Source organism: Dreissena polymorpha, chromosome 7 (assembly GCF_020536995.1).
Source record: "Dreissena polymorpha isolate Duluth1 chromosome 7, UMN_Dpol_1.0, whole genome shotgun sequence".
Taxonomy (NCBI): Eukaryota; Metazoa; Mollusca; class Bivalvia; order Myida; family Dreissenidae; genus Dreissena; species Dreissena polymorpha.
The window spans coordinates 71961737-71983455 of record NC_068361.1 but is presented as its reverse complement, the minus strand read 5'-3'; the positions used below and the strand labels follow the sequence as shown (position 1 = coordinate 71983455).

General features: G+C 34.4%; 1 protein-coding gene across 1 annotated transcript in view; it reads left to right on the top strand.

Moving 5' to 3' along the window:
- The first annotated feature begins 3356 nt into the window (after positions 1-3356).
- The window catches only part of LOC127839820 (caspase-3-like), a 30332-nt gene continuing 11969 nt past the window's right edge, over positions 3357-21719 (top strand). The window contains exons 1-2 of the mRNA XM_052368207.1: positions 3357-3928; positions 4219-4274. Coding sequence (XP_052224167.1) covers positions 3357-3928; positions 4219-4274 — 628 coding nt within the window. The remainder of the gene's footprint in view (positions 3929-4218; positions 4275-21719) is intronic.

Genomic DNA, 21719 nt, shown 5'->3' with positions numbered 1-21719 from the left:
CATCTAATACTGACAAAAGTGAACAACCTGATAGCCAACCTGCTGAACTGTCCGATGCAAACAAACCTATTGTAAGCCAAACGATTAACCTAACAAAAGGGCAAGCAATAGACAAGAATCATTTTTTAGCCGAGCGCCAGAATTTCAACCAAAGAAGATAGCACAAAACGAAGAAACTAACTCAGACACTATAAATATGGTCGCATACAACTGCAAGAATGTTAAAACTAGTGTTACATGCATCAATGAACTATTTAAAACTGCTCAACTCGTATTGTTATCTGAAACATGGCTTTAGGAATATGAACTTTATCTCTTGAATGAAATAGGAAGTAATATCTGCTCAGCAGGAAAATGCAGTGATCTCTACAATCCAGTACCTCCTGGACAACGTAACAGGGGCCACGCTGGCGTAGCAGTGTTATGGAGGAAAGAAATTAATCACCTCATAACAGAGCTACCCGACGGAAATGAGAGACTCCAGTGTTTGGAGCTAGCGTTAGAACATACAAAATATCTGAAAGTAGCTGCATATCTCCCAACGACAGGTGGACTTGAAACTGAAACATAATTTCTAGAATGTGTTGACATCTTAAGAGAAATAATTCTTCAATATCAAAACTCGCATGACATCATTATAGGAGGTGACCTGAACGTTGATTTGTCGGTGAACGATCCAGTTCTAAAACGAACAGTTTACATCAAACATATGATAGACGAACTGAATTTAAAATATGACTGCAGTGGAAAAACTTTCATAAACTCTCTTGGCAGGGAAGTAAGTGAACTAGATTACTTTCTTGTGAAACTCAGAAATGCAAACAGTAAGTCCATGGGAAAAATTGTGTTGAACCAACTCGACTCTAATGTATCTGATCACCACCCAGTTCAAATATCGGTTAAAGTTAATAAACTAATTCTTTTGAAAAACAAAGTTCAAAAATCTGTAAAAAAGTTTAAAGTTACATGGGACAAAATCAATCAGGAATCATTTGCAGAAGACATGAGAAAAGGTTTATTAATGCTTAAACCAAATGAACTTAAAGAAAATCAGAATATCGAAGTTTTTGCTCAAAACATAATGTCTGTTATGAAAGACACTATGAATCTGCATTGAACTGAAATAAAACATATGAACTCCAAACCTAAACTAAAAGTCTGGACGCAAGACATTGGAATCGCTCTTCGAGACAAGCGTGAAGCGTATAAGAAATGGGCTACCGAAGGCAAACCGCAAGATCCAAATAGTCAGTTACTCTCTAACGTCAAAACCACAAAGAGACTCTTTCGTAGTTCAATCCGCTGTGAGCAAGCCAGAAGAACAATGCAAGACCGTGACAAAATTTTTAACTCTAGAGCCCAAGATCCTAAGACATTTCATAAACTTATCCAACGGGGGTTCACTGCCAAAACCTCACCACTTCACGCAGCGTTGATAGTTGAAGAGGTTTCCCGCGAGTATAAAGATAAGGGAGAGGACATTGACCTTGTTTTCCTTGAAGCAAAAGCCGCTTTCGATGTTGTGGATCATTATCACCTACTACGCAGGTTATACCACTCTGGCGTTAATGATAGACATTGGACAATTTTTAAAAGTATTCATATGCAGTCGACTAGTGTTGTGAAATGGGCAAATTCAAGATCAGACCCCTTTGAGGTTCTACAGGGTGTGAGACAAGGAGGGATCACCAGTACTGACCTATACAAAATTTACATCAACCCTCTGCTGAAACGTTTAGAGATGGCGGAAGAAGGATGTGTTATAGGTGATGTTAGGTGCAACACTAGTGCATGTGCAGATGATGTTACATTGAATTCTGAAAAACCAGGAGAAACATCAGTTCTTATAAGCATGGCCGAAACGTTTGCCAACTACGAAAGATATATTTTACAGCCTAAAAAGACGGAGGCTCTCAAAGTGGTTACAAGTTCTAGAAAAGAAATAGTTGAAGAAGATTTTGAAATATATGGAAATAAAATTACAAACGCTGATATTTGTACTCATCTAGGTTTTAAACGTTCTCACACTATCAGCTCTACAGCGGAACAAAATGTTGATAACAATATTCAAAAAGCACGAAGAACAGTATATAGATTTATGTCGTCAGGTTTCTATGGTGCTGGTGGTTTGGACGTCCCATCAATTCTACATATTTTGAAAATGCATATCATTCCCATTCTGTTATATGGACTAAAAATTATTTTACCTAAAAAGACACAAATTGATAAGCTCGAAATTTTTCAAAAACGAATACTAAAGCAACTACAGTGAAAACTCTCTTTACGACCACCTCGGTATTCCGACCAACTCGCTAAGTCGACCACCATTTTTCAGTCCCGATTTGTTCCTTCTATATTTCAATGGTCGTTACACTCACTAATCCGACCAACCCGCTAATCCGCTATTACGACCACTTTAATCAGTACCAATTATCGATATTGTTCTTAATTGACACCCGCCAAACGACCAGTAATTTTCACACCTTACTTGATCTGATGTTGTGGTACTATCGGGCTTGTGTACGAAGCCATTCTGACCCAATTAACCACAATTAACGACAACGGTTTTTGGCATCGATTTGCGACACAGGTGTTAGATTTTCGGCACTTGTTATAATTTTTAACCCTTGATTGACAATTAGCTATTATTATTATTGAGTCTTTGATGGGTAAATTGTTAGTTGTTTGGTACACACTTTAAAGATTTATTACGGCGAATAATTTAACAGTTAGGATATTTGAGTAACACGGTTTTGTTCGTGATGGATATAAAAACCGACTTTTATACCATATCGTTATTCAAAATGGATAAGCGAAAACGGAAAGAGTTGTGTTTAAAAGAAAAGATTGATTTGATCAACGCAAGTGATGGGAAATCTCAACGACGATTTATTCGGCATTGGAAAGACTCGGGTTCAAGCTATTCTAAAAAGAAAATCTCGACTTTTATTCGACAAAATGCTAAGCAGACGACAATTGACTCATTCGTTAAGTAAACATCAAGGATCTTGATGAAAAGTACATATACATGTATTTACACTTCTTTAATGAACAACTTGAAATACTATCTTTGTACAATGTATAAATACAATGTATAAACGGATGACTGTTATATTGTATGCAAACAGATAAAAGTTCAGTGAATATTTACGTTGTTGTAATTATATGTCCATCAAATTCATGAAAACTCAGAATTAAGACCACCTCGCTATTAAGACCACTTTTGAAAAGTCCCACAAGTGGTCTTAATAGCGAGTTTTCACTGTACTTGTGTTACCTAGTAGTACACCTGACATTGCAATCTACTCAATAAGTGGATTCCAGTAAAAATCCAAATACACAAGAGAGCTTTAATCATGTATAACAATGTGTGTCTACAAAGTGAAAGTGCAGTGGAACGTCGTATAGCTGTTAGACAGTTGACTATAAAGAGCAACAAGAGCGCTAGTTGGTTTGTAGACATCCGTAAGTTATTCTGGCTGTATGAACTTGGCGATCCAGAAGATTTGCTCGAGTCTCCAACAGAGAAGGAACACTGGAAGAGAACAGTTAACAGGACAATAGACAATATATGGTTACAACAGACACTTGCTGAATCAAAAACAATGAAAATTTTGCAAAATCTTAACATGAACATGGTTAAGCCAAGAAAACCACACCCTCTTCTACAACAACAGGCGGTCTCTACATACGATGCGAACCGGCAATTACTCAAACTCAAGTTCATGTGTGGCAAGTACATTTTGCAGAGTGACCGGGCATCCTTTAGTAAAAACAAGGTAGATGACACATGCAGAGTGTGCTACAAGTCTCCTGAGACACTTCAACACATGGTCCTTGAATGTTCGGGCTTGTCTGCGGTACGAGATCCTATCCTCCGTGACATAGAGAGTGAGATCGAAAAATCCTTCCCATGTCTGTGGAAATCGTACACACAAGATCAGAAAGTAACTGCTCTCATTGATTGTACTGTTCTTTACAAAAAGCACAAACTTTCCAAAGTAGAATGCCGGAGACTTCACAAAATTGATTTTCAATGCCGGCGTCTATTTTTTACATTGCATACGAAACGCTTTAAAATTTTCGAGTTGTCGAAAGGTGCTGCATCCGCGCGTCCGCTTAATACAATTTCAAAGAGTGTTTGTTCTGGGAATAGTGCTGGGAATTTACTGATAACTAAAAAGCCTGACGGGTGCTACAACTCGGTTGATCCACTAGGATAGTCAAGACTTTGAAGAAGAAGAAGAAGAAGGAGATGAGTTTTGACGATACTGGTAAGATAACTTATCATAAGGATACCTTTAGGCATTTGTCTAAAACTCACTTCTGATCAGTTCATGTTCATCACATATTATACCAATATGCCTTTCCAACGTTAATTACTAATGTAAGATACATAAAATGAATGAGCGATGGGGGTCAGCTGGGAATGTGACCCCTCCCAATGATAGATGAAGCAATCACTCAATGCGTTTTCATTCACCATTGTGACAATCCAGATAAATTAAACAATAAAGGCTATATGCCTAGATAAGCCAATGTTTATTATGTTTGTATCGTGTTAATTTCAGCTTCAACAACACATGTTTGCCAGTTCGTAACTATCACAATTTTGTACATAATGACACGAAACGTAATAAATACGGACCAATGCAGCTTTACGGATGTGGAGATTGCAAGGAAGATCATTTAATATGTCCAAACGGCTAGAAATTATAATTGTTAAAACTATATTTTAACAAGTTACAAGTGTATTCACTGGGCAATTCGATTTCACCCAAAATTAAAAGCAATACCTTAATGAACATAGTGCAACTATGATTTAAAACATTAATCTGATAAATAATGTCAACAGTGTTAAGAAAGCTAATTCATAAAATGTCTATGTGAAATAATTGGATCATTGCTTACATTTTTTGCCATAAATATTGCATACACCATACATCGATTTCCTTATCCAAAAGATCAAATAAAGACATATAAAATGAATTTAAGATTATTGAAAATAATACTGTTGGCAATGATAAAAAGGTGAAGAAAAAACACATTATGATATAAAATATTTGCCGCAGCAATTAGAAATATCATCATACAATTGTCACCATCTACAATACTACCAACATTTGTACAAAATGATAACGCAATAATAGTTATATGCACACACTCTTCTTGTGCCCTCCAGAGTCGAGCTGTCTTTCTTGTACTTACCATTGCCATTGCCCGAAACATATAGCCAATACTGAGTGGTTACGTTAAGACAGTTGCCATACTTGCCAGACTTAAACCGATGGTCTCCCCGAGACAGGTTTAACACTTTTTAAGTCCAACATATAGCATCAATGAGTGGCCTCTCTATGACAGGTTTCAACTTTTAAGACAGCAATAAATGAGTGGTCACCCACAGACATGTTCAAAACTTTTAAGACCTATTTAAAGCGTTAATGAGTGTCTCTCTTTGACAGACTTTAACTTTTAATAAATGGTCACCTAACGACATGTTCGATACTCTTTAGACCTACTTAAAGCGTTAATGAATTGTCTTTCTAAGACAGACTTCAACTTTTAAGACATGTACAGCAATAATTAATGGTCACCCAAAAACATGTTTAATACTTTTAAGACCTACTTAAAGCGCTAATTAACATCTCGCCCTGACGAGTTTCGCTCCGCCCACTTAGTCACGTGGCTAAGCTGTTAGAAAACCTAGACAAGGTAACACCGAATTGGCTTCTTTGCTTATATATTGCCTATAGATTACGCGATATTCCAGATGATTTTTATGGACATTTTTTACTCCCTAGAACACTTGAAAAGGGTGTTTGTGTCATATATTTATTATGCAAATGAAAAAACAAAGTTTATAAAGAACATTAGCTACATGTATGTATCTATAACCGGTATTCTGGTACTTTAAACACGCTCCCAAACGCTTGCGCGCTTAATGAAATCTAACCTGTTACTACGTGTAATGGTGGTATTATTAATAAAGTAACACCTCTACACTGCGTTTTACCCATTTTAATTACGAAAATAACGAAACAGCTTATCCACATGAATTTGACTCGGATATCGCTTTATAACTAGACATTCGCTTAAGTTTTACGTGCTTTTTTACGCCGAGCGGGTACCAAAATCCCCCATGTTATTACGTACGAAATTGATATTTATAATATTAAACATTGCTAATGGGACATAAATCAATTATAATAATTGAAAATGCAGAAAAAAAAAACGGTGGCATCGATACTTGTTTATTAAAATAGTAACATGAAATAATTCTCACTAGTTTCTGATATAAAAAGCGATTTATAACGTTGATTTCGTTAAGTTACGCAAATACAAATATTCCCTATTAGTTTACATATACACGTTCATACTTACTATTGCTTATATGACATTTTTAGTTTCTGAAATAAATTCATTTTGTATAAGGCGGATTTTGGTAATTTTGGTCATTCTACACATTGAAGCTTCCACTCGCACTTGTCAAGACCACATATCCGCGTTGGAAATTGTATAAATTAAATTACTCTAACAAATATATCTAAATACCGACTTTCCGAGTTATATAAACCTTCACACCGTTTCTTTATATTTCATTCCCTGTTGTTTCAAACAAAATAAACAAAACTCGTTGAATAAATGAGAACTATGCATTCGGCTTGTCTAGAAAATGGCGGACAGGTCGTTAGCAACCGGCGCTTACGATTTATCGAACGCTGATTGGTCGATCGATATTTAGATAAGAATCTGATTGGCAGTTGGCGAGATGTCAATAAGTTGTCTTTCTAAGACAGACTTACACTTTTAAGACATATACAGCAATAATTAATGGTCATCCAAAGACAGGTTCAATACTGTTAAGACCAAATTCAAGCGTTAATGAATTGTCTCTCTAAGACATGTGTCAACTTTCAAGACATATACAGCAATAATTGTTGTCTTCGTTCGACAAGTTTAATCCGTTTAAGACCAACTGCCATGAGATGATGCAGTTTTCCTGGTATAAAATGATATTTTCGGTCAAAAAAGTGGACCAACCCTATTTTTCCTATCCAATATCTTCGTTTGGCCTTATGTTCAAACTTGGGCAGAACATGCGTTCGAATTATGGCACTGTCATGAAGATAACAAACGCTTTGTCAGAAGTCAAATTTAGTACACACAGTTAATTAAAACCGTGTAATACAACTAAACTACAGTAACAATAAAATAAGTGTATCAATGACCCAGATCAATAACATAATTTTTTATTAATCATTTTATCTGAAATAAATTGTGCTATTATTCTTTCCTTCTCTTTCTCCCATCTGCAAATAATTTTAACAAACACACTGCATAGCATTCCTTACATTTGTTTTAAAAGCAGGACCTTTTGGCTGATTGTATTGTTTTTCGGTCATATTCCAGAAAGCTAAAATCATAGTTTTTCCAAATTTAGTCCTTAAAATTCAATTCATAATTTTACTTTAAGATGCGTTAAATAGAGCTGTTTAGTGTAGACATAAAGAGTTAAGAAAATGTTATATTATAATAACTGATATGTTCATGATTGATTTTTTTTGTTTTATGTAAGTGTTATCAATAACTATTCAAATGTAATGAATGAATCAGTAAAACATTTTTTTAATGTAAAGTACATTTACGCTAACATTCCAAAATCGACAAATATAGTTTTTTTCCTTAAATGTTGACACATGAACTGCTAAATGAAATGCTGCCCGAAGCCAATCTCACGTACGCTCGTAAATGTTCTGATATCGTGGCCGGAAATTCACATGGATTATATTTTTACACACAAAAATAAACAATGAGCATTTTGTATATCATTAAAACTGTTACCAGATCACATTAAGCGTTGATATTTCGGCTATTGCAATAAGAAACATAACGTTTTTTTATGTGGTAACTTTATTTGTTTAACTATAGTACAAAATGATCGTATAATTTGAGTGTTTATAGGCTGTTAAGTGCACTTAAACATAAACCTCACGCCATCATTATTCAAATTAAATGGCAACTAAAGAAAATTTAACTACAATTAATTACATAGCAATTACATTACAATTTAATTGCTATGTAATAACTTAGTTGTTATATACAGACCAGAGCAAGAGAATCGTTATTTTGTTTAAGTACTATGACATGAAACTTAAATGAGTATCAAATTCATCTCGTTATTTTTTTAAACCTAAAGAGAAATATCATCATTTAGGTTTAACAATCAGACCATCGTCGTGTTGTACTATATGTTTAGCTGATGAAGGTGAAATATTATACAGGTACAGATTGTGATACAGATTATTTATCCGTGAACAGTGTTGAATTTGCGTCCTTATTTGAACTTTGCCTTAATAAAGCAGGAATGTTCATTTAATCTCTATTTGAAAAAATATGATTTTTATCTTTGTCTTAGTGCCACCGTGTGTAAGTGTCTTGTTACAATTATGAATACGGTGCTTACTTTAAACTCAGCAAACGTTGAAAAAATTAACAGTTTTTCCGCATCATTTATACCAGGTTGAGGTAGTGATAATTGCGTACGATTGTTCAAATAATGCCTCTGAAGTCAAGAATGGCCCTGTTGGGTTAGTTATAAGTAGACATAAGGTATATAAGGGAAATTTCAACTAGTTTCTTCTAAACTGAATGTTTTGACAAGCCTATCAGAATGATCCGTGTAAGACTCTTCTTACAAACTGTTAATTTGCTTCTTTTGTTTTATTATGGATGATATATCAAATTATATAGACAATAACAGGTTACATGTACTGTCCCATCGTTTTGTAATATATCATGCGATGCTTAGATCAATATAACGGCGATGTGACAGTAACCTGTTTTTCTTTTTATCATACCACACTTTCCTAAAAATCTGCAAAACAATCCATTTTTTCATATTCAAAATGTACGCTCACACGGCTTTTTTACATTGACATACATGTAGCAACGGCGTTCGAAATGACGACACGAATAATCGCTTATTTTAAACATCGTGTAGAGAAAGTTATTTGCACTACGACTGGGAAGAGAACATCCGCTTTAATTATAAACGTCGTGAATTGGAGATCAGGAATGGACTGCAACGACAAATTTAAGTTTAAAGAACACACTCTACCGAACAGTTTGGAGACGCCATTTTGGAGATGTGTATTGAAATTGACATTTTGATGATGGTGTGTTAAATCGTTTGTTTAAACAGTTGAGGATTAGCATACAGTTATCATTTGTCTTGACTTTGTGTGCATCACTTGCGAGCGCAATGACTATATCGATATTTAAGATTTATTGTCGCATTGATGACGTCATTCAATATATGTAGTGCAGGCTGTGGTGATTTTTTTTAAATTAACGTTTTTGTGATATATGACTTTCAACTAGAATAAAATATGTACATTCTTGGTATCAAATTGTTTGATTGTTGAACCTGATTCGTGTTGATTGAAATAGTTGACTTTATTGCAAATCCCACGTAACTCCAAACATTGACTGATATAAGAGCTTCCTGTTGACTATGATATTAAAAAATATATCAGGCAACGTAAACTCGGGCCGATATCAATGCGGCGGTATGCTAAAATGCTTATTTCTTCAGTTCTGTCAAACTTTTTTAATGTTCATGCTATTCATACACGTGAAGTGAAATTTCAGCTGCACCACAGCAGGAGATAAACCCCCTTTTAAACAAGCGGTCCTATATTTATGGCAAGTCACCAATTGCAAAACAATTGCATACACAATGATTGCACTAGAAAACGAACATACATAGGTGACAAACACATGTACATAATTTACGCATATCCATGAACAAAAATGGGGTCATCGCCTTGAAACGGTCAATGCAAACAAACTGATGATTTTAATTAATTTTGCCCATAATAATAAAATAAACAGTTCAGTGCACATAGACATTAATCTCTTCGCATCACACTTTTAATTCAATTGCAATAAAAGATGATACATTTCAATTAAACTACTATTTAATCACTCAGTTGTTTTGTACAGACCAGAGCATAAAAACTATAGCTTTCAGGTACTATGCAGTAACTTAAAATATAATACATTAGATCTCGTTATCATTGAAAAGCTTAGGAGGCATAGAATCATGTAGTTTTTACATTCAGATCATCGTCGTGTTTTCATCTGATGAAGATGGAAGTAATTATGAAGATACTATTATGAATAAAGCGCTATATTTAATTTCAGCATAAGTTGATAACATACATAGTTTGTCCTCATCGTATTACTTATACCAGCATGAGCTAGTGATCCTTTCCAACGTTTGTTCAAATGATGACCCTGGGGTTTAAAATGAGAGTGCTGGGTATGTCATATGTTTACATAAAGGCATGCATAGAAAACTTCAAACAACGTATTTTCCAAAATTGAATGACATATATTGACAAACCTGACAGAATGATCCTTGGGGGAATCTTCTTGCAAGTTGTTTAAGTGTTTCTGGTCCGTTGTATTATTTGGTCAAAATGGTTTTTAAAAGTTAACACTTGCTCAAACGTATTAAATTAAAGACTGTCTGACTTTCTCGGTTTAAATGAACAATTTAAATCGTAAAACATTATCCATATATATAAGTATCATATACCATAGCTTATTTTAAAGTGACACAGTGTTACAGAATCGAACTAAATGAAAGCAAGTTAAGTAAAATATGGTTATGCATTGGTGGATTGTAAGGTTCATAAGATTTTGAATATACTACTTACACAGTCCAACCTGACGTTGCGGTCCCTCGCAGAACCGTCAGGCTAAATAACCACCCACCCACTACCCAGTCCCGACCAATCTCAGTCTTTATTACTCCTGAGTTAAACCGTCACAAACGGCCAGAATATTTTCAGTTTTTTTCCGAATTTTTGTAATATTCGGCATCATTCCCAATATCAAAACGTATTTGTATTTCCCAAATGGTTGTCTTAATTCCAAATTGAAGGTTTAAAAAATAAAGACATTAAAAAATAAAATAATGTGCAATATATGGTTCATGTCCTTATTCAGTTCTATCAAGTGAACCTTAGCTAATATAGTATTGAAAATACTTTTATTACCAATTGTAAAGTAATTGTTAGCAAAAAATCAACAATTTGACAAATTTTAGTTAAAACGACGCCATTCCCAATCTGACGGGCCCCGACCAAAGTCCCTAAATTGTGAAAAAAAATCTGCCGATAGCATATACGGACACATTCCACCAACAACCACAAAATTGCTTTCCGATATTAAGTTATGCCTTTTCTTATGTTTGCATGGTATGATAACGGATATGATGACACAATAAAAAACAAATACACAATATCAATAAACAATACCATAATAAATGTCGAAAAATGCAAAGGATTTATACACATACATCTTATCAAACAATAGGTGATTGTTTAAAAGAGAGGTTATATGACTTCGTGTCATTGTTTCTTCAATCCATAATTATAGCATTAACTAAAAAGATAACACCACTGGAAAAAATCCTTAGAATCCAAATAATCTAGACCCCGTTCAGTTGTGTCAGGAAAAAGAACTTCAGCCTAAATGTTTATACTACTGACATATTTAGCTCAAGCTATTAATCAATAATTAAGATGCGGATGTGAAAAAACAATAGTAGTAGTTACGTCGATGTTTATTCGTTATGTGTCATTTTGTGATTTAAAATAGTCAAAATCATTTAATAATAGTGGTAGATGTATCTTATCATAGCACGATATACAATAAGACCATCATTGTAGTTTGATCACGTGACAAATGTCTCATTCCAATGTTTTTAATTTACATTGACCCCGCGATCAGAATTTACAACACGACTTTCGTCTTCCTCAGTACTTCATTTGTTCAAATAATTAAGTCTGACCAGCTTACTGTTGTTTATTATGGATGATCTATCCAATTATGATGCATATTTTAGTAAGTTCTGCATTAAAATGTATGGTTTGGTAATATTAATGTTAACTGTTAGTTTAAACGTATGTATTTCAAACAAGAATGCATTTACACATGAAACATACAACAATTGCATACAAACAAGTTTGATTTGGATTAGAACGGAAGACTTCGTCTTTTATAGTTCTTCTCCAAAAGGGTTATATTAAATTACATGTTTTCAAGCGAACATTATTGGTTTGCTTATACATATAACAACAATGAAATTATTTTGATAAAGAGATATAGTAGTTATTAGAGAAAAGAAGAACAGATTGAGAAGAAATGTTTAAGATAGATACATGTATAAATTGACAGCGATAGTTCAAAAAAGTATAGTATAAACACTCTACATACATGTCGGTAGAGACTTAGAAAATATGTTCTAGAGAAGTTCTGTAGCAAAAAACTATTTTGAAAATCGTTTGCTATCGATAATATATTTGTGTACTGCCTCAGCGATATTGGTATTAGTTTGATAATTCAGAATGCTGTCTCCATATAAGATCGTTTGGACAGAGGGGACGGAATAAATAGATATAGTGTTCAAAAGTTCTGCGCGGATATTAATATAAAGCTGGCATTCAAGGAAATAATGAAATGATGATTCTCTTTGACCGCAGTGACATAGAGGCGATGCAACTACGTTACGCCTGAATAGATGTTCATTAAGCGCACCACGTTACTCCTGAATAGATGTTTATTAAGCGCACCACAATTAGTTCTAATGCTTGTGTGTAAAATTTGAGAGCGTTTCTTTCCATAGGAAAACAATGGATTTTGAATTGGTCGATCACTATTAATGCGTTTTTTAAATGAATGAATCGATTCAGCATCTCTTAACTCTTCTGGAAGACAATTCCAATCGGAACCTGTAGATGGTAGAAATGAATGTGAATAAGATGCGGTTCGAGCATAACTGGACTGGAAATGAGACGCATTTCTAAGAGGGTATTGGCTAGATGCTCCGACTGTGTCAGAAAGAAGTGGCTGTAAATAGTAAGGTGCTTTTCTAAACTGCATTTTGTACATTAATACTAACTTATGTTTTCGTCGTCTTTGACTGAGAGTTTCCCAACCTTTCTCATTATAAAGATCTTCCAGTTACACTAATCGAGTACAACCAGTTGATATACGAGCTGCTTCTGTTTGAATTTTCTCTAATTCATCATTGTCATATTGGGTACAATTGTCAAAAATAACATTTGAATACTCAAGTATTGGTCGTACGAATGCAAAATATATAGTTTCAAGAGATGTCCTATCAAGCATTGATTTGAGACTACGCATTATATTAATACGCTTCCATGCTTTTTCTTTAATGAACGTTATAAGATCATGCCAAGTACAGTCATTTGACAAATATACTCCTAAATGTTTGTGGATATTAACTATAGGTATGTCAACGTCCCCAATTGAAAGCGGAGGATGATGCGGTTTATTAATTTTACGAGATATAAGCATTGATTCTGATTTGGAGGGATTAAAATGTACTAGCCATTGATCAGCCCATCGTGAAATTTTATCTGTGTCTGATTGCAAAACAGCTGAAGTGTGATCCGGCGAGTTAACAATCATAAACAGACTTGTATCATCGGCAAATATGTTTATTTGGGCTTGTATATCAGCTCCTATGTCATTGATGTAAACAAGAAATAGAAGGGGACCTAATATAGACCCCTGTGGAACACAAGCGATAATTTCTGCAGGAGTTGATTCTGCTCCTGGTAGAATGACTTTCTGTTTACAATTGGAAAGATAATTGGATATAAATGCTAATAAATCTCCCCGAATGCCTGCTGCTTGAAGTTTGAACAAAAGACCCTCATGCCAAACTTTGTCAAATGCTTTACTTATATCGAAAAATACAACTCTGACTCCAAGACCATATTCTAGAGCTTTGCAAAATGTATCATAAATATAGGTTAACTGATTAACTGTCGAATCGCCAGACACGAAGACAGATTGAGTCCGTGTAAAGAAGGAACTAGAACGTAGGGAATTAAAATCATGTTTGTAGATTATTTGTTCAAAGACCTTTTCGATAGTATTAAGCAAGGATGTAGGACGATAGTTCGAAACAAGAGCTGGATCAACCTTTTTGAAGACCGGACACACGTTTGCAATTTTCCAGCATGAAGGCATTTTACGAGCAGAAAGACATGATCTGAACAGTTCACATAGGGGAGAGCTAAGTTGATACATTGCTTCCCTGAGGAAACGATTATCGATTCCATCAGGTCCGGAAGCTTTTCCTACCTTTAAACATTTAATTGCGTCGATGACTTCTTCCTGAGTAATATCAATTGAATTTAAGCTGTTATTGTTATCGGTGTAATGCATAGGAAGATCATAATTTTGTATATCGATTGATGATTGATTTGCAAAATATGAATTAATGAGTTCAGCTTTGCATGTGTCATTTGCCTCAAACGTGTTCGAATGTTCATCGTATAGGGGTGGAATTGATTGATGTGTGTTTGTAGAAATGAAAGTGCGCAATGTTTTCCAACAGTCCTTAGCACATAGCTCAGAAGACTTCAATTTATTGGCCATATTCTTAAAGTTATCAAATTTAGAATTTCGCAAGAGTAGGACAACTTCATTTCTAGCATGTCTAAAATTGACCAGTGAAGATCGGTATTAACCTTTTGGGCTTTTCTATAAAATCGTTTTCGGTGTCGATTTTTTTTCTTAATTTGATTATTCATCCATGGTAAATCACGTGGACGTATACATATGTTTTTGTTTGGGATGCACGACTTCACTTTTTGTAAAATAGCATTAGTAATATTATCAGCATATAAATCAATATCATCACATTTTAAAAGATGCCATTGTGTATCAGTAAAAAGACTACGTAACCTATCGTAATCCCCAATATCATAACGCCAAATATGCCGATAAAAAGTTTTTGTTAAGGGTTTTTGGAATTTCAAAATTCCAAAGATAGGACAATGATACCTTATATTTTGGTCCAGAAAAGGTTCTCCAATTCCAGAAAATATGATATTGTTCTGGTTACTTGCAAAAATTAAGTCAATTATGGAAGATGTTTGCTCTGTGTGGTGAGTGGGCTCATGTATAAGTTGTGTAAGGCTAAATTGTTGACTAAGGTTTTCTACTTTTGATAATGCTACTGGTGTGAGGAGATTCAGGTTAAAGTCACTTGTAATAATAACATCGTTTATACATGTATCACAAGCTAACCCAAAAGAGTCTTAATTGCTCTCATATACGCTGAATCTGCACTTGGCGGCCTATTTTACTCCAAAAAGGATTTATTTATTTTTGCTAAGAATAACTTCAATCCATATACATTCAATATGATTCAATTCAAGATCACTTCTTCTTTTAAAAGCAATATTTTCATTTACATATATTATAACACCTCCATGTGAATCAAGGGGGCGGTCTTTGCGGATTGGCAGATGGAATCCATTGAACATGATGTCACTAGATAATACTGAGTCATTTAACCAGGTTTCAGAAAATGCAATTATGTCAAACTCATGAAGACCAGTGTTAAGTATGTCTTATTTATGCACCAAGCTTTGGACATTGTAATGTACAAAAGATAAGTGATTCGTCGCTGAAAGATTACAAGTAGGTGAAGAACTATCTGTATCTGTGTGTATCGATGATTCGGAAAATGAGGGTCCTGGGTTTGGATGGATATCACCTGAGTTAACAAGATACAAGCTAACCAAAGAAGTGTTCCAACAAACTTGAAGCAATAAAGGAGCTTTATAAGAAGTTGAATATCATCATATATGTGCGTTCCTAACAGGAAATGCCTTCGCGGATGTTCCACAGTAGTTGATGCATTAATCGAATTATATACGCTAGTACGCAAAGAAAACAAACTTAATACATTTAGCCATATTTGGAAGACATACAATAGGTGAAGCAGTAGCGAAATTCTTACAGGCGTCATGTTTGTACTCATGACAGCGTTTCCAAACATGTGTTTACTCTTAAACATTATGAATTGTTCCAATACGGACGAGATGAGACTGAAACGCTGACATAATTCGTTTCATAATACAACCCGTAAAGCCATATAATGGTACGCATATTTCTGCTGTTTGGTTACAACGTTTGCAACAGAACTGGAAATAAGGAAGTGATAGATCACAGAGGAGAAAGGAAAAGAGAGCAGGGAAGAGGCATAGGGTGAAGCAAAATGTTATGTTTGAAGAAAACATATTGTCAAATAAAAAATTAGAAGTAGTGTTGGGAGTATTATTAGTCTAAACACTTTCATATACCTAGATTAAGTAAATTGAACATGGACAGTAATCTGTTTGGACTTTAATCTAACTTTTAAGATTAAACTTATACTGGTACAATACAGTTAGCACGAAGTGGTTGAGCGAGTCTGATCATAATGGTTACTTCAGATTTGGATGAAATCTACTTTTTGAAGTAATCAAGAATAATAACAAGAGCACCGCCTTGCGGATGCAGACCGCTCATCTATTTTCTTTTTAAAGGTCAAGGGACTCTCATTTTCAATCACAAAGTAGGGAGGGGTGGAGTGAAGAGGGGTGCATTGTGTGGGGGTGTGGACATTTATTACATTATCTTCCAAAAGTGCAAAAAAAGGAAAAAAAAAAAAATCGGGGGTGGGGGGTGGGGGATTCTTGGGTGCGATGGTTGGACGGTATTTCAAACATAAAATAATAAAAATAAATATTTGTGTTTTTGAACCGTTTCAAAAAAAATTGGGGCGGGGGGGAGGTGGGGGGGGGTATAGTGTGAGGGTGTGGTGGTCATTTGTGAGATGATCCTAAAAAAAAAATAAGGGGGGGGATTCGGGGGGGGGGCACGGGCGATGGTTTGGGTGGAGTCTATTGTGGTATGTCAGGTAAGAGTAGTTTTGTCAAAGTATCAATCAAATCTAATCATAAATAAAAAATTATGGCAATTTTAGCAAAATTTAATAATTTGACCTTGAGAGTCAAGGTCATTCAAAGGTCAAGGTAAAATTCAACTTGCCAGGTACAGTAACCTCATAATAGCATGAAAGTATTTGAAGTTTGAAAGCAATATCCTTGATACTTTAGAAGTAAAGTAGATCGAAACACAAAATTTAACCATATATTCAAAGTTACTAAGTCAAAAAAGGGCCATAATTCAGTAAAAATGACAACCAGAGTTATGCAACTTGTCCTTTTACTGTACCCTTATGATAGTTTGCGAGTGTTCCAAGTATGAAAGCAATATCTATGATACTTTAGGGGTAAAGTGGACCAAAACACAAAACTTAACCAAACTTTCAATTTTCTAAGTATAAAGGGCCCATAATTCCGTCCAAATGCCAGTCAGAGTTACATAACTTTGCCTGCACAGTCTTCTTACGATAGTTAATAAGTGTTGCAAGTATGAAAGCAATAGCTTTGATACTGTAGGAATAAAGTGGACCTAAACACAAAACATAACCAAATTTTCAATTTTCTAAGTATAAAAAGGGCACATAATTCTGTCAAAATGCCAGTCAGAGTTACATTACTTTGCCTGCACAGTCCCCTTATGATAGTTAGTAAGTGTTGCCAGTATGAAAGCAATAGCTTTGATACTTAAGGAATAAAATGGACCTAAACACAAAACTTAACCAACATTTTCAATTTTCTAAGTATAAAAAGGGCACATAATTCTGTCAAAATGCATGCCAGAGTTATCTAACTTTGCCTGCCCAGTCCCCTCATGATAGTAAGTAAGTGTACCAAGTTTGAATGCAATAGCATTGATACTTTCTAAAAAAAGTGGACCTAAACGCAAAACTTAACCAAAATTTTCACTTTTCTAAGTATAAAAAGGGCACATAATTCAGTCAAAATGCACGCCAGAGTTATCTAACTTTGCCTGCCCAGTCCCCTCATGATAGTAAGTAAGTGTACCAAGTTTGAATGCAATAGCATTGATACTTTCTGAGAAAAGTGGACCTAAACGCAAAACTTAACCGGACGCCGACGCCGACGCAGACGCCGACGCCGACGCCGACGCCAATGTGATGACAATAGCTCATAATTTTTTTTCAAAAAATAGATGAGCTAAAAATTAAGTCTTGATTAGGTAAAAACAATGCACATGAGTAAATATAAAGGGAATGTTGTAATATAGGCTTACATTTCCTTAGTGTATATCTTACAAATATCAAATCGCATACATTTGATAGATAACCATCATAACACAATATTATTAATTGGCAAGCCACATTTACACTTGTTCACACACACACACATATATATATATATATATATATATATATATATATATATATATATATTCATTCTTACACATTTAGATAAAGTAAATTGAACGTAGAAAGTAATCTGTTGGACAGTAATCTTACTTTGAAGATTAAACTTATACTGGTACAATAACGTTTAAAGATTTTTTAAGGACAGCACGAAGTGGTTGAGCAAGTATGATAATAAAGGGTTACTTCAAATTTGGATGTTATCTACTTTTTGAAGTAGAAAAGAAACATATAAATTCAGTATTGATTAAGTAAACAGCACGAAGTGGTTGAGCGAATATGATAATAAAGGGTAACTTCAAATTTGGATGTAATCTACTGTTTGAAGTTAAAAAATAATAATAGAAATTCAGTCTTGATAAAGTAAACAATACTAGTTTTAGCACATGTAAAGGTTGATCGCACTCACAAGATCCTCGTGCAACGCAAAGTGACTGCGCTAGATAAAATGTAAACTGATCAAAAAAAAGAAGAGGAGGAGCGTTTCGTGACTAATTTCTCAATGTGTACATGTCCAAATCTGATTCAGAGCTGATTCTTTTTATTTTTGATATGCCGTTTTCTGTTATTTTTATCAGAATGTTTCCATCAGCAGACCAAGCACCATCGATTTTCTTTGATTTAGCAAGACCGCGAGCAATAAACAGCAGCTGTGCACGATATTGAGTTAAATCTTCATTTATGAACACACGATCATATTCATCGCTCGTTTTAAGGTCCCGTCGAAGGGAGTATAATTTCTGCTAGGCACGATAGCTGATAAACTTTACTATGATTGGTCGTGTTTTATTTACTGCAGATTTCCCTGTTCTGTGCGAACGATCAATTCCTCCTATGGCAACATCAGCTCCCAAGGATTTGCACACGTTTAGAACAAGAGTGTCCGTATTCTCACGAGCTTGATTGCCTTGATTGCCTTCAGGAATGCCAAATATACGCACGCTGTTTCGTCTGCTGTATTGTTCGCTGGCATCTTGCGAATTTTCAATGTCCACCATACGATCACGCAGCATCCTGTTCTCATTTCGAAGTGTTTGGTTTTCGCTTTCCAAGATGTCAATCCGTTTCGTGAGTCAACCCTCCTTTTCATTTCGACAGCCAATGACTTTTGATTATCCTGTAATGTTTGGGAAATAGCCATCAATGTGTCTTTATCGAGAACGACATTGTCAACATTTTCATTGCCAGCCATGCTTTCAACTGAATAGTTAAATTCGCAATTGGAATTGTTTGACGTGCGATTTTTCTTCTGTTCACCGCCTTGTTCAGGAGTTGACAAGAGGGAAATAGTCATCTTTGTCTTAGTTGTAATATTTAGAGTTGAGGTTTCAAAACTCATGTTTGGTATGACTATTTTAACTTTGGAAAGTATACATCGAATAACCGATGTGCGTGACGTTAGTAACAGTACAAAAAGTTGCACATGTATCACGTAAAAGTTTAGATTTTGCTTCTAAAAATAGATCATAACAAAGAATATCGACTCACAATTTTCATTCGTGAATAACATCCAAACTTCCAACGTTTTGACAACAGTTTCCCACTAGATCATTGTAAGTATCTTTATGTCACACACACATCCCAGCACTACTTTTGAAAGAAAGTCAAAACATTAGGAAAAAGTGAAATAAACACAGACGAAATTTTAAAGCGACCAATATGTCCGCCACCGGAAACCAGATGTTAACTGTTGAACAACTTTAAAATCGTGGTAGATTTGCACTGTTTTTTTTCCATGACTTGATGTCGCACACATAAAGGACATATTCAAAAGCGATATTTTATGTTATGATTGCCAGAATTGCCGTAGCATTTTACTACCCAGTTCCTTACGGTTAAGTTGGTTATTTCTAAGTTTGGTAAATAACCAATAACTTAACTATATGAAATCAGATCTGGTTATTTACCAAGTGAACTTATAGACACTCCAACTATATTACATGTATAGCAATTACTGAATATATATTTTTATATTTCTATTTCATAAAGTGCATGTTATAAAAATTGTGATCAATGATTGATGGTTTTAACATGTAATTTCTATTGTTTCATTCTTAAACTGTTGTTCGACATTGGCAATTCCATATTCGTCTGCTTCTTTCGCACACATGCAAATACGTGGTCATGTACGTAGATGGAAATACTCGGTTTTCGTACATGCTTGGCGTATTACTTTTTACTCTGGCTACCGTTTTAAACACGATGGTCATATCTCCTCTCTCTTAAACTCTCTAAAAATCTTTTTAAAGCAGCAACATATTTCTAAGCACGAAACTTTGACAAAATTGTTTATAACCAACATTTTACCGATTACAATACCATTCATATCATATAAGTTTACAAATAGATATAGTGTAACCAGTACGTTTCTGGGTTAATGCTTTTTTATGTGCAAAAATGATATCTAACTGAATGTAGCTTTTACTAAATATTATTTCTTTGTCTTTGTTCTTTTACTCAGACGTTCACTTATGAATATAATTAAATGATACAATTCATTTAATGTGTATAAATATATGTTTGTGTTTCAAATATTTGCGTGACATTTGTTTAATATTTAATGTTAACTTTGTTATTTGACAGTCAAGACAAGCTTGTATAATTCAAACATTGTTATCTACAACAGCAAATATTTAACATTCACAAATTTCTCTGAAGTAGGAAATGCTGTAGAAGACACTCTACACTCAGACGGGTGTTTCAAAGGCGGTGCAAAACATATATTTCGTACAGAACGTGCTCATGATTACACTATGGCTACAGCTAATGCGCAGATGCAAACAATAAGAATAGATGACGTACCAATATATGAAATGACCCACATACCTAGAGGTATATTATTTATTTCTTTGAAATGTTATCGTGGACTTAATGAATGAATGAAACTGTTACTTTGCATTGTTTTACCGACTTAAACATTATTTTATACAATCAGTTGGTTAATGCGCAGGTTTGTTATCTGTTGTTACAGGCAACGTACCGGCTATTCATAGAGAATATATCGGCTTGTTAAACTTGAGTTTTACTTTGATTACATTTTAATTATAAAATGGATACCGTGCAATCGGCAAAACGGTTCGAAAGGAAAACGGTTCATTTTTATGGAGATGGAGTTGAAAAAAATTACCAGGTGTAATATAACTGCAATGACTATTAATTACCAAATACTCATTACTATGATTGGCTATTTTTTCGTGAGCGAGCTATTATTTCGAGTGAAAACAACCCAACTCAGGCTAAATTTTCTAGTTTCTTTACATTGAACATAATTTAAGAAAAAACTAAATTGTTATGTGAGTCTTAGAAATCAGTACTCATAAATTATATCACATCGAAAAATCGAATTATTAATCATGTGAACAACATGAAGAATGTTACACTAAACAAGTTTTGTAATAATTCAAATATGTTTAATGAATGCAAAATATAATTCAAGTTTGTATTTCTTCTGTACGTTTTGTAAAACCTTAAAAATTGAACAAAATACTTTGATACTTTTTCATGCAAGTCTACATACTTACAA